Source organism: Erithacus rubecula, assembly GCF_903797595.1.
Source record: "Erithacus rubecula genome assembly, chromosome: Z".
Lineage (NCBI taxonomy): Eukaryota > Metazoa > Chordata > Aves > Passeriformes > Muscicapidae > Erithacus > Erithacus rubecula.
In genome coordinates, this window is record NC_136661.1 from 18,141,911 (window position 1) to 18,154,863 (window position 12,953).

Genomic DNA, 12,953 nt, shown 5'->3' on the forward strand with positions numbered 1-12,953 from the left:
TGATACCTTTCCAAGTGGTCCTGTTGCCCTGAGCATGGTGCTGCCCACACTGCCATGGGCTGTGCATCCCCATGCTGCAGCTTGGTTCTGCCAGTCCCTTTCCCTGCCATGCACCACGTGCTAATGCATTCATGTCCCTTCAGAACTACCTTTCTCCCTGAAAGGTTTTGCCCTCTTCCCCTCTTGTAACCCCCGTGCTTGTCACATTCTACCTTTTATTCACCATTCTTTTCCCCCCTTAAGTTGGTCACTACAGCCCTCTCTGAGACAGGCACCTTACAACAGCGAGGCCTCCATACAACTTGGAGTCCTGTTTTCCCCACACTGTCCCTTACTGTAGCTCATCCATGTAAAATAAACCTCTGAGCAGTCTTAACATTTGGCAGTAATGCATTTTTCCTTTCCCTTCCCTTTCCTGGGGTTATACTTAATGATAGCATCATGCATGACCAGTATCATGACCCCAAAATGCAAACAGAGGTTTGCATTGCTACACTTCAGATTCCTTCCTTCAAGGGTTTTATTTCTGACTGCTACAAGCTTAAGGGGATGGGGAAATTCAGTTTACTTGGCTTCTCCAGCTCACTCACAGTCATCTCTCTTTCTCCTAGGTTTTTCTTTGAAGAGGCATCCCAGAGTGGTGGACTATCAGAACAGCAATGTGAGCTTGCTTCCCAGTTTCTTTTTGTTAGGCAAAACAGAGTGATTCAGATACATATGGCAGGACCATTACACAGAGATGGCCATGCCAGGGTTTCAGCTCCACTTCTGAATTATACTGACTTTTTCCAGACACATTATGGCACTCCTTATGTAGACAGACAATTTTCAGGAAACCTCTTTGTTTCAAGAAGTTAACCTGTGTCCCAACATGAAAGACAACAATTAGAGTAGTGCTTCTCTAATTTAGAGGTCCACCAAATGAGAGTGCATGTCAATAGAACTAACAGCAAAATGGGAATATGCAAACAGAATTTGCTTTACAAGTAAGTCTGAGTATGAACCCAGAAAAACTAAAACTAAAGCAAGTAAGTGTAGAATGCTGAAAAACATCCCCAGGTATATGCTCCTAGGCCAAACACCACTATTTTACTTGTAGGACACTTCAATTGCAGCAAGTAATACAGGAGTGTAGCATGAACTAGAAAGAAGGAATCACCCATTATAGCATATCTAATTCAGTTCTGTTTAAAAGAAACAAACACACCTGTGCTCTGTTGTGCTGTTATTTGGTGCTTTAGTTATCTTTATTATGAAAGTAACATAAGAGAGGTTTCAGTCTATTTTTGCTTTCTGAGGTGGCTTGTAGTAGTTGCACAGATGGGTAAGTTGAACTGCTCTCCATATTCAGGGGTGTGATTGATGCTTCAGAATAGCCACCGTGAGGCTGCCAAGGGCATTCATCAGGGCACAGGGTATGGTTTTTTCTTGGAGACTGGACCTTTCTCTATCTGTGTTGCCATCCTACTCACTTGGAGAAAACAGTTGTTAATTTAAAAGACAGAGATATTTAAATTGATTTCTTATCGCTTATAAATTAATTAATAAAACTATTTTACCAAGACAAAATCAGTAGAATTTTGCATTTGTATATATTTTCTGATGCACCAACAATCAACTCAACCAAGTAAAAGCCTTAACTCAGCATATACTTTAAAATATGTGGATAAATTTCATCACAGAGCAGTTTCACTGAAGTTAAGATGCAAACATTAAAAAACCTTGTTGATCTAATGAAATTATAAAATCTAGTTATAAAAACAAAAATTCTAAAAAGGAAATTAACAGCTTTAGGTTTTCCAGGTGTTTCCTAGGCTTGTATAATTAAAAAATGCAACTGAGCTGCTTAATGGGTAGGACAGTGCTTCAGAGAAGATAAAGAAAGCTGAACATATACCATCACATTCATTTTGCTTTGTTGCACCCAGTAAATAAAAAATGCATTCTTGTTTTCACCTTTGAGTTTAAATGCTAGCTTCATTTGTGTAAAATAAAAAGGATCAAAGATAGCTGCAGGTAACCAATCTCTTCAATTTTACATGTTCCAGACAACCTTTTATTGTGTTTTAATACGAGAATATTTTACTTATTGCAAAGTATCCTGCATAATACAGGTGCTCCGCTATAAAATCTTCTCTCTTACTTATAATTCAGTCATTCTAAATTTAAAATACCAGTATACAGTACTAAAACTTCCAATTGAAGTTTAGTATAAAAATATCAGCACAAAAGTCCTTTTAATGTCTGTTTATTGTGAGCAACCCCAATGCCTGTTTAATTATTAATTGTTTTAGTATAATAATAGACTTTGCACCCCTACAATTGCTAATTGATACCATCTCAGGTATTTTGATGAGATACGAAATACTAAGTAAGAAAACAGTAAGTATTCAAATGGTTAATTTGCTTAGTGTAGTAATAATAAATTATTTTTTTGCATCTTCTTCAGTTCAAAATCCAGCTTTGAGACTGAGGAAGGCTTCACATCAATTAAATAAGAGTGGTCCTTTTAACCAGTAGCAGTTTGATTGCCAATGACTCGAAGAATCTCTTTATGAATGTTTGGTTCCTGTGTATTTATACTTGTATCACCCACTTGACCATCTTCATAACTAAAAAAAAAAAAAAAAAGAAGGTACAGATAATAATATCATATTAGTATTTTATTAATCTATATAAAAACATCAAAAAACTCTCATTCCCTAAGTGCTTTTTCATTATGTTAATGTTTCTACTGAAGAGCTCTGCTGTGCTTCATCTTCATATGCAGATCCTAAACTCTGGAGAGTGGGAGGTGGTAAGGCTGCCATTCACTGAAACCCTGAGGCTGAATAAGCCACAAGGACCCAAAGGGGACAAGTGTTAGGTGAAAGGTGGGAAATGCTCACAGCATAGACAGGAAGCCTTTAATGAATTCCTCAGCTTAAATACACACAGCCAAACAGAAATTATATTTCATGGACACACTTACTATACCATGAAGTAATGCCACTGAATAGGAAAAATCATGAACTCTTCTGTGCATTTGTACTAAAACAAGACATCTACCAAACCTTTTGACACTAGCTTATCCATACATTTCTAGCACAAGTAAGTACAGTGAAGGAATACTGAACAGAATTAGGAAGAAATGTCTTTAATTTAATTACAACTATTGGAAGCAATATAAGAAAAAGGTCTCGTATGAAGTTGAATGTTAAGAGAAGATTTGTACTCACACAAAGAAAAATCTTGTACACACGTGATCCGTGTTGGGAACTACCCATATCTCCCCATGTTTGTGCAGATCAGGTGAGGTTATCACTATCAGAGAAAGAATAAATTTCATGATGATGAAAACATGCCTTGAAAACACTGCTCTAAAAGATTTTGGGCTTTATACATTTTAAATAGCTTTTTGGGAATGTGCAGCTTTCCTCTACATATCTATGTGGCAGTGCAGAATTTGAGCTGGCTGCTAGTACAAAAAAGGGAGAATAACTTGATTCTTGTTTCCAAAATATACTTTTCTGAAAATACAGGTGCTTGATGTATGGAAGCAGGTTGTTAAATGGAATGAAAGCTTAAAAAATGCATATATTAAAAACTGAATTTAACACCATAGGGGTGTTAAGGAGGGTCTGAGACATCTATTCAGCATTTGGAACAGATATTTGTGTTTGGTGATGGCTGATCCAAATCCAAGATGCTTAAGACAAAGCCTGAAACTGCTATATGGCAGATTTGGGATGTGCAATACTACCAAATATTTAGAACAAGTAGCAATTATGACTGAAAAGGTTCAAAAATCTTGCCAAAACTTGCTCTGTGTATTTGATGATATGTTGCTTACCAGAAGAATGAGGACAACACAGGAAAGAAAGCTTTTTATGGCTAACTAGAAGCTATACCATCAATCTCCATTTGAAGATATTTAAATGCATTTGAAGAGCATCCTTCTGGACGTGCAGTCCAGCTGTGGGATGAGCAGGTTAGTGGTGTGGGTGAGGAACTGGCTGAGGGACTGAGCCCAGTGTGAAAGGGACAAGGTTTGGTTGGTGACTGGTCACACCAGTGCAGTTCCTCAGGGCTCCACTCCAGGGCCAGTTCTGTTCTGAGTGTTCAGCACCATCTGGATGCAGCAGGGGAATGCACCTGTAGCAAGTGTGCTGATACCCAATCTGGAGGTGGTGCTGGGTCTTAGGAAGGAAAAGAGGTTTTGCAGAGGAATCTAGCTGATTGGACTGAACAATCCTAAATGGGGTGAAATTTGGCAGGTGTAAATGCTGAATTCTGCACCTGGGATGGAGTGACATGGAGCCCAGGGGTGCAGTGGGAGAGGAGGGGCTGCACAGCTGCAGAGGGAGCTGGGGCTGGCTGGGGCTGGGCTCTGTGGGTCAGCAGAGGACAAGCCCCATCCCAGACACTGACCACAGCACAGCCCTGGAGGGGATGGTCCTGCTGGGCTCAGCCTTGGCGCAGCCTCAGCGTGAGCCCTGAGGGAGAAGGGTGGGAAGGTCCTTCAGAGCATCCTGAGGAGGGAAACAAAGCTGGGAGGGCTGGAAAACCTGTCCTAGAGACTGGTGGAGGAATGTGGCTTGTGTGGTTTGGAGAAAAGGAGGCTGAGGAGTGACTCAGCACTCTCTGCAGCTTCCTGAGGAGGGGAAGGGCTCAGGGAGGTGCTGAGCACCTCTCCCTGGTGTGCAGTGACAGGATGTGTGGGAATGATTCACAGCTGTGCTGGGGGAGGTTTGGACTGCACATTTCAAAGCATTTCTTTACTGAGAGGGTGGTATGCTGGGTTAGACTCGGGTAGAGTTAATTTTCTTCCCAGTGACTGTCATGGGGCAGTTTTTGCATTTGTGCTGAACACAGTGTTGACAGTACAGAGATATTTTTGTTATGCTGAGCAGGGCTCACACAGAGCCATCCAAGGCCTTTTCTGCTTCTCATGCTGCCACCCTCCAAGGAAGCTGGGGATTCACAGGAGGCTGGCAGGAGACAGCCAGGACAGGTGACCCAGCTGACCAGAGGGATATTCCAGACCGTGTGACATCATGCTCAGAATATAAAGAAGGGGAAGAAGGAGGCAGGGGGGAACATTTGAGTGATGGTGTTAGTCTTCCCAAGTAACCTCTACATGTGATGGGCCTGGGCTCTCCTGGAGATGTCTGAACAGCTGCCTGCCTGTGGGAAGCAGTGAAATAATTTTTTTTTTTTTTTTTTTGCTTTGCTTGTGTGCAGGGCTCTTGCTTTCCCTCTTAACCTGTCTTTATCTCAACCCATGAGCTTTCTGCCTTCTCCCCTTTGGACTCTCTCCTCTGCCTTGCTGGGGGAAAGTGAGAGTGGCTGTGTGGGGCTTGGCTGCTGGCTGGGGGAAAAAAATATAAAAAAAAAAAAGCAAAAAAAAAGCTAAAACTCAACTGTAACAGCTGATCATACCCTGGCTTCCTAGAGAGTGGTTGATGTGCCCAACCTGTCAGCGGTGTTCAAGAGGCATTTAAACAATGCTCTTAATGACATGCCTTAACAGGGGCAGCCCTGAGTTGGCCTGGACTGGACTTGGGTGACAATCATAGGTCCCTTACAAGTGAAGCAGCCTCGTTTATTTTATTCTAACACTAATGTAACTGCATGCATACTCAATTTTGATACTATTTCTTTCATGAATTGCAATTTTAAACTAATTTTTCTTGTAATTAATTTTACATAAAATCTTTATTTATCATCTCCCCTAAACCACCTTCTCTACACAGAGAAATGAAGTATGAAAGATGCAACATGCATTTTACCACATATTTGAAATTCATTCATAGAATTAGTAATCATTAATAAGAGCAAGGAAATAACAACATGGATGAAAAAGTCCTTGTGAAAGATGTAATTTACATTTAAAAATTCAGGCATTAGAGGCCAAGTAATTAATTTTGTTCCTTATGGAATTTTTAGAATTAATTTCTTTAAATTTTTCTGTACAGTTCAAATTGCATTTTCATGTCAACTTACAGATCCTTAGTCATGTACAGCTAAAAGCTTCTATTTTGAAACAACACATTTTCCACCTTCTGTCTTAATTTTCACTTTTTAAAACAAACAAATGCTCCAAATGACAGGCAAATTGGGTTAATATAATTTCTAAGACTAGAGCTAACTATGGGTGCACTTGTTATTCATATGTCATAATTTGTTCTCGAAACCTGCTGAGGTTTCACTGTTTATTAAAAGAACAACCAATTCTTTCAAGAATGACTGTACAAAAGCATTAGAGCTTAATTTCCCAAAATTTTTGAAGCAAACAAAGAGAACATACTGGTTGCCAGATGATCAGTATGCTTTGTTTGAAGAGTGAAAAATTATTTGGAAATTCTATATGAAAGGTGTTTTCTTTCTGACTTTTATACATTTAAAGCATTTGTCAAGAGCTTGCAAGAAATCAATGTTTCAAATGAAGGACACGACTTTTTGCTTTTCTTGATGGCTTAGGAAGAGGATCACATTTGAAACACAGAGCAGATGATCAGTCATTACATATATATGTGACACTCCAGGACAATTCAGCATTTGCTACAGGTTCTATTTAAAGAGGGAAAATATTCTTACTGAAGGAAAAAGGTCAGCTGTTGAGCAGCTACTCCTACACCTACCAGTAGTTTCTTACCTAAAAAAACAACTAAACCTTCCACTGATTTGCCCCTGTATCCTGTGCATCCTGTGGTCAGACTAGAATAGCTTCACAAGGGCTTTCAGCTTACCTTCACATAAGGCTATGCATTTTAAGTTACGGCTTTGCAAAAATTGTGACTGCTGTCCTTTCTTCTGTGACTGAGATGTAAGAAAGTGAGAAAATAGAATTAGTGCAGTATAACAAGCAAAGGTAGAGTCAGTCTTTCTAAAATGTCTCTATTTTATTTCTAAATGCAATATAATTTACTTAAAAAACCCTATTACTATTCGCATTATTGTAGGAGAGATTTGAACTCCTTTATCCAGAAAAATAATATCCAAAAGTTCCTAATTATTACAAAAGTGAAAATATTATCAATGCTACTGATAAACAAATTGATATCAGAAAAGAAAGATGAATTTAATCACTAATTTTTGGTCACTGCCCTGATATTTTATTTGCTTTCCTACTTCTGAGAGCTTCTACTAGGACATGCCAATCCATCCTCCAAAGCCAGATTATTCTATAATTTCTATGTGCTGATCATGGAGACAAATGTAAGATTCTTCTTGAAATTTAGCCCTATGCACAAATACTGCAAATTTGCTTTAGATCCAGAAGAACTGCAATGGTTTAACAAGTAAAAATTGTGAAAAAGGGAACATTACTTGCTGTAAATTAAATGCTGCTCATTTCCTATCAATAAACATTCTCAATTTCTTTTGCATCATTGCTCTGGAAGTCTAAAACTCAGAAGCCAAGGGATTGCCAGGGGTTATAATGCAATCTGTATTTCATTTTCACTCTCTTCCAAAGTTGTTCCTTTTGGAAAAGAACTGCATAAGATCTGCATTGCAATATGTTCTCTAAATTTTTACTAGAGCACTTGGGCTGTATTTGATAATTGCAATCTCTGAAGTTGTTGATTTCATTCGATGCAATAACACTGGTAACTTGCACAAAGGAAGTATTACCTCTTTTCCAGCTACTGAGTTCCCAATAATAAATCCTACAAATCTTCCAGAGATAGTTGATGTACCATACCTGTGATGTATTACTGCCCTTACTGCCTGAAGCTGGTTCATCTTTAGCTGACACCTTCTGCTGCTTCTTGTTCATCCCTAGGAATATCAAAATCATGTAAGATACCCTGGGCCATAAATACCACAGAAAGCAGAGTTACGTATGAAAATGAAAGAGATAGTACATTGGGAATCACAGTCTTTTGCATGGCACTCAAAATGTGGTTAACCCTGTCACAGAATAACCCAGTACAAATCCTAAAAATTACAGGTACCTTTGCATGCATTGCAAGACTCTGGCCAGTCAAATTAGCATTAAGTAGGTGCAAAAGCAGATAAACCTGAGCTTAAATGCCATTGAATTCAGATCAGGAATATTATGTGGCAGCTTAAGGGGGTTGTAGGTCAGCATGTCCTCAGTCCACTTGACCCTATTCAGGCTGATTTACTGTGGGTGGGAAGGCAAAAATTGTGAGAGAAAAACCTTTAGATATTAATCTTTAACATTTAATGGAATTTTATTAAAAATCTAATTAATTTGTATAAATAGGCAATTTAAGTTTTGAAATTTACCTTGATTTGATCCCTTTATCTACACATAAAATATTAAATTACTTGTCAGTCACATCTGATTCAACTCCATCTCAGAAACTGAAACATCTGCATTTGTGCCTTAGATCTCATTCTCATCCCTCATGTTGGTTTATATAAAATTCCTGTTTTGCATGATAGTAGGGGCTTCCTTGAATTTCCAGCATCCCATATTTCACAGAATCATAGAACGGTTTGGGTTGGAAGGGACCTTAGAGACCATCTTGTTCCAACCCCACTGGCATGGGTAAGGACACTTGCTGCTAGACCTGGTTGCTCTGAGCCCACCCTAACTTGACCTTGAATACTTCCATTATTTGGCACTTTGCAAACACAACTGAATTAAGGGGAAATGTAACTCTTTGAAGGAACAGAATGTGTAAGACTCCTTCATAGTTTTTATTGGCATCAAGGATTACACACTTCAGTGGAACACAAGCCTCCTTTCTGGAGAAGACAGGATGAAAGGTGCCAAGACAGGCAGAGAGAGGAGCAATAACACAATAACTACTTTGTTGAGGTTGACAAAGCAGTATTGTCCAAAAAGAAAGACATTCTGTTAGATAATGATACTTCCACCCCTCATTTAGTGAGACCTAAGAAGCCTTCATACTCATGTAATCTCTGAAAAGCTAAAAGTGCTTCTCAAGCTAACATGTTGAAGTTCCTCAAATAGTACCTCAAGAAGTTGAGCTCCTAAACCACTCTTAGACCTAGAAACACTGAGTATCAGAACACATAACTAAAACTCTCAGAATCATCTATGTGCACATGAACACACATTAAGCTATATATCTGCACTGTCATATGTGAGATGATAAATACCTAAAGAAGAAAGTTACCATATTTTAAATTCCCCTCTTTTAATTTCTCAATGTACACATCCGTGTGTCTTGTTTTTTAATATGCTACTTTAAATTATTTTTTATTTAATTTTTACATTAAAAACTCTACACAGCTCACTTTAGGGTTCACTAGTGGGACAAATTATGTTTCTCCTCCTGAGGCTAAAATAAACACACTCAACTGCAATAATCCTGACATGGTGATACTTGGGAATACTCTTAAAAATGCAGGGTTTAACTTGTCTATTGATCAATATTTGTTTTGTCAGATCAAGTTGTAAGAGACCACACATTTATAGGCGAAGTTAGACTTAGGCAGGTATTGAAAAAAATCACAAAGTTGGATTTCAGCTGAACCATCAAGATCTGCATCACTACATATAGCATTCAGCATTAGCTAATATTTACTTCAATATTAGCTAATATTATTGATCTATAGCTAATATTAGCTATCAATTTAAGAATTTTAAGCACCTTGAAAAATAAGGACAGTATTTAACAAAGGAATTTTCTAAATTTCTTACTATTTATATTGAAAAAAAAGGATTTTCTCTTTTTTGAATAAATTAAAAAACGGTTGACTAAGATTAATTTCAATACAATGTTTTAAACACAGAAGCTGTAAGAAAAGCAGAATAAGATGCACCCCTATATTTCTCCAACTTTAGAGTGATTTATAAATATCACCTGAGTAACCAAATGATATGCTTGACAATGGACTAAGGTAGATTCCACTTCCAAACATTGCACCATGGAGCTGAAAAAGAGCAGAGTGATTATTGGGCATTAATTTGGTTACCTGGACAAAATAATAATAATTACAGAAAAAGGTCATAATGCATTTGCCCACACTACTAATTTATTGCTAGGTAATTAACAGTGTTCAAAGAAGTAATTTAAAAAATCATGCCCAGAGCTAAACTAGATGCCCAAACAAAATTTTACTTAATATTTATATATAAAATTGAAGTTTATGATTTAAAACCTAATATTACTTTGGAGGATGCCTACAAACACTGTTCCTGTACATGACCAAATATGCCCTGGGATCCTCTTCCAAGGCACATGGACTCAGCTCTGGCGGGAGCAGCCAAAACCACAATGCTAAAATATTTTGGATTAGAGCTCCCCAGTCTCTCTGGTGCCCACTTTGCACTTTTCCCGGGTCCCATGACACGGAGGCAGCTCAGGCAGCTCTGCCTTTCTTTAGCTCTGTGTAAGCAGTACCGAGCCAAACCTCCTGGAGGTGCTGCTCTGCAACGTAAAACTGAAACGCTGATCCCACAAAGCGATTTTCTAGACCTTTTAGCAGCCACATTACTTCATCTTTATTGCATCAGAAAAGTACTTTTTCCAGGAAATGAGACACTATTTGAAATCAACCCTTTTCCCAGCTGTATGGTTACCAGAATGAACCCTCCTGAAAACTTGCCAAAGCTAGTATGTAACCAAGCAAGCCCAGGTTATCTAAATCAATCTATCTATCTATCTATCTATCTATCTATCTATCTATCTATCTATCTATCTATCTATCTATCTATCTATCTATCTATCCATATCTATCTATCTATCTATCTATCTATCTATCTATCTATCTATCTATCTATCTATCTATCTATCTAATATCTAATCTAATTTTGTCTATTTACCTGCAGCCTCGTATTGGAAGCAACAACTAAGCCGTTCCTCAGGATGGAATGCCAGTTTTCAATGTGTGAACCACTGAATAAAATTAAAAAGAGAGCGGTAAAATTCACAGTGTAAAATGCAAAAATGACATCAGAAATCCTTTAAAACAGCAGATTCACAGCTGCAAACCTCAAATGCCAGAAGCAAAGAATATCATGGCATTTCAATAACCTTTGGTTATTATGAATATATGTACTCACTGAAATGCAAAGGTACTTCCGTAGAGATTTTTAGCAGCTCTGAAATTGGATTCTTTGGCTGGTGGACTGCTGAGAAGAAGGAACTGGTGGGGAGTGTGCATAAACTTCAGTTGCTGTAAAATATAAGAGTGCACATGTGAAGACAAGTTGATTAATATGAAATTGCTGTAATTCTCTGATGGCAATCCTTAAGATACCATGCTTATCCACATACAGTACACTGACTGCATCTAAATAACTGCATCAACAAAGCTGAAACTGGTCTCACTTCCACAGTTTCAAGCTGAAATCAAACAGTAAAAATTACTTTCAGTTTACGAAACATATGGAAATTTTTGAAACCAATTTAAAATGGCTCTAGTAATTAAACTGAACAATTTCATTACAGTATTCTGATCAGACCTGGCTTTGAATTAAGGCTATTTGGAAAACTGCATATTACTCTGCCTTAATCAGAGGTTACTTAGATGTGGATCACCTGGTACATCATGTTTGTGTGCACTGCTTTCTGTACAATTCTGCATCTAATATTCTATATGGTAACAAAACAAAAAGTGATTTTTTCTCACCCAATCTCAAACAATAAGACACCTGAATTTGAGCTACTCACCTCAAATAGGTTTTTCAATGAACATGATTCCCTTGACCTATTTCAGATACTCAGATATGTTTCTAAAAATCATGGCCTGAAACTGCCTTGTCTATTAAGGGAGTTTGTGCCATCAGTTTGAATGAAGACACCTACGTTTTGCTAATAAACTCCCACCTAAAATGTTAATACAAGCCATAAAAAATCAGAAAATAGTAAGAGAATCCACAGACACTTACCCTATTCACTGGTAGCTTCACAATATGTGATCTGTTACTAGAAATAACCCTAAAATAAGAAACAGATGTATTAGATGTGGTAATCAAACTGAACTTCTTAAAAATTTATTATGAATGGCAATCACAAAGCACCCAGCTGCAGGCCTCTAAACCTATGAGATGGAAATAGGCCAAACCTTAACTAGAAAATGAGATCAGAGGACCCAGATGAGGTCCAGAAACAGTCCAGAATAGCTGCAGTTGAAAATAACAACATTAATTATTAGGCTAACCTTATACTCCATTACACTGGTCAAGTGATTACTCATTACAAATGATACTTTAATAATTATCATCTCATGTGAATCAACTTTATACCATTGTAGAAGAGGATGTGCAAGTGGGTCTTGTTTATCCATCTGCTTCTTTATTTCCAAGTAAGGTGCCTAGAAAAGAGTAATTATGTTATTTCTTGGTTGAATTTTGTATGTTACATTGCCCATGATTTCATCTACTAAAATGAACACATGGGGCTCATTATTGAGTTTAAATCACAGCTTTACTGATACACAGCATAGTAGAGTTATAAATGTGTTTTGACAACAAGAATTAATACAGCAATTATTTTCCCTGGAGTAAGATAATAAGCATATAATTAGCATCAAAATTACTATATTACAGCTAACATTGGTGATCTCAGGGAGAACAGAAGACATCTATTTTTGTGTGGATCTTGATTAAGAAATTGGACTGGAACTTCACAAAATTAAGTCTCTCAAAAAACCACAAAATAATCCACTTTGGTATTTTTAATTGTTTCAAGGTATAAATACCATGTCATATTATAATTTCTTTGAAAACTGTTCTTGATTTCAATCACAATGCAAAGTATCCCTTCAAAACTCATTAAAATTAAAAATTGTTTTAACATTTAAAAAAATTCAGAATAGTAATTATTTTTTATTTTCAGAAGACATCACAAGAAATTACAGAAACACTTGATTTTTAAAATTTTTATAAGATGTTACACAAATTAACAAAAAAATGTATCTTTTAATTTTCAATTTATTTTATTCCTGTCTATACATTCTTCACCCAAAAAAACCCAAGAGACCCAACCTTCCAAGTCCCCAACTAAGCTGATCGAAAATTTTGC

The 12,953-nt window shown here is 37.3% G+C and overlaps 1 protein-coding gene across 2 annotated transcripts in view; it reads right to left on the reverse strand.

Moving 5' to 3' along the window:
* Window positions 1–1,213: 1,213 nt before the first annotated feature.
* Window positions 1,214–12,953, reverse strand: part of PARP8 (poly(ADP-ribose) polymerase family member 8) — a 112,636-nt gene continuing 100,896 nt past the window's right edge. For both annotated transcript variants that reach the window (XM_079330690.1, XM_079330691.1), the window contains 9 exons: window positions 12,176–12,243; window positions 11,819–11,867; window positions 10,991–11,103; window positions 10,751–10,823; window positions 9,789–9,858; window positions 7,688–7,764; window positions 6,732–6,801; window positions 3,219–3,303; window positions 1,214–2,612 (listed from right to left, as the gene is read on the reverse strand). In XM_079330690.1, coding sequence (XP_079186816.1) covers window positions 2,510–2,612; window positions 3,219–3,303; window positions 6,732–6,801; window positions 7,688–7,764; window positions 9,789–9,858; window positions 10,751–10,823; window positions 10,991–11,103; window positions 11,819–11,867; window positions 12,176–12,243 — 708 coding nt within the window. In that variant the 3' untranslated portion in view covers window positions 1,214–2,509. The remainder of the gene's footprint in view (window positions 2,613–3,218; window positions 3,304–6,731; window positions 6,802–7,687; window positions 7,765–9,788; window positions 9,859–10,750; window positions 10,824–10,990; window positions 11,104–11,818; window positions 11,868–12,175; window positions 12,244–12,953) is intronic.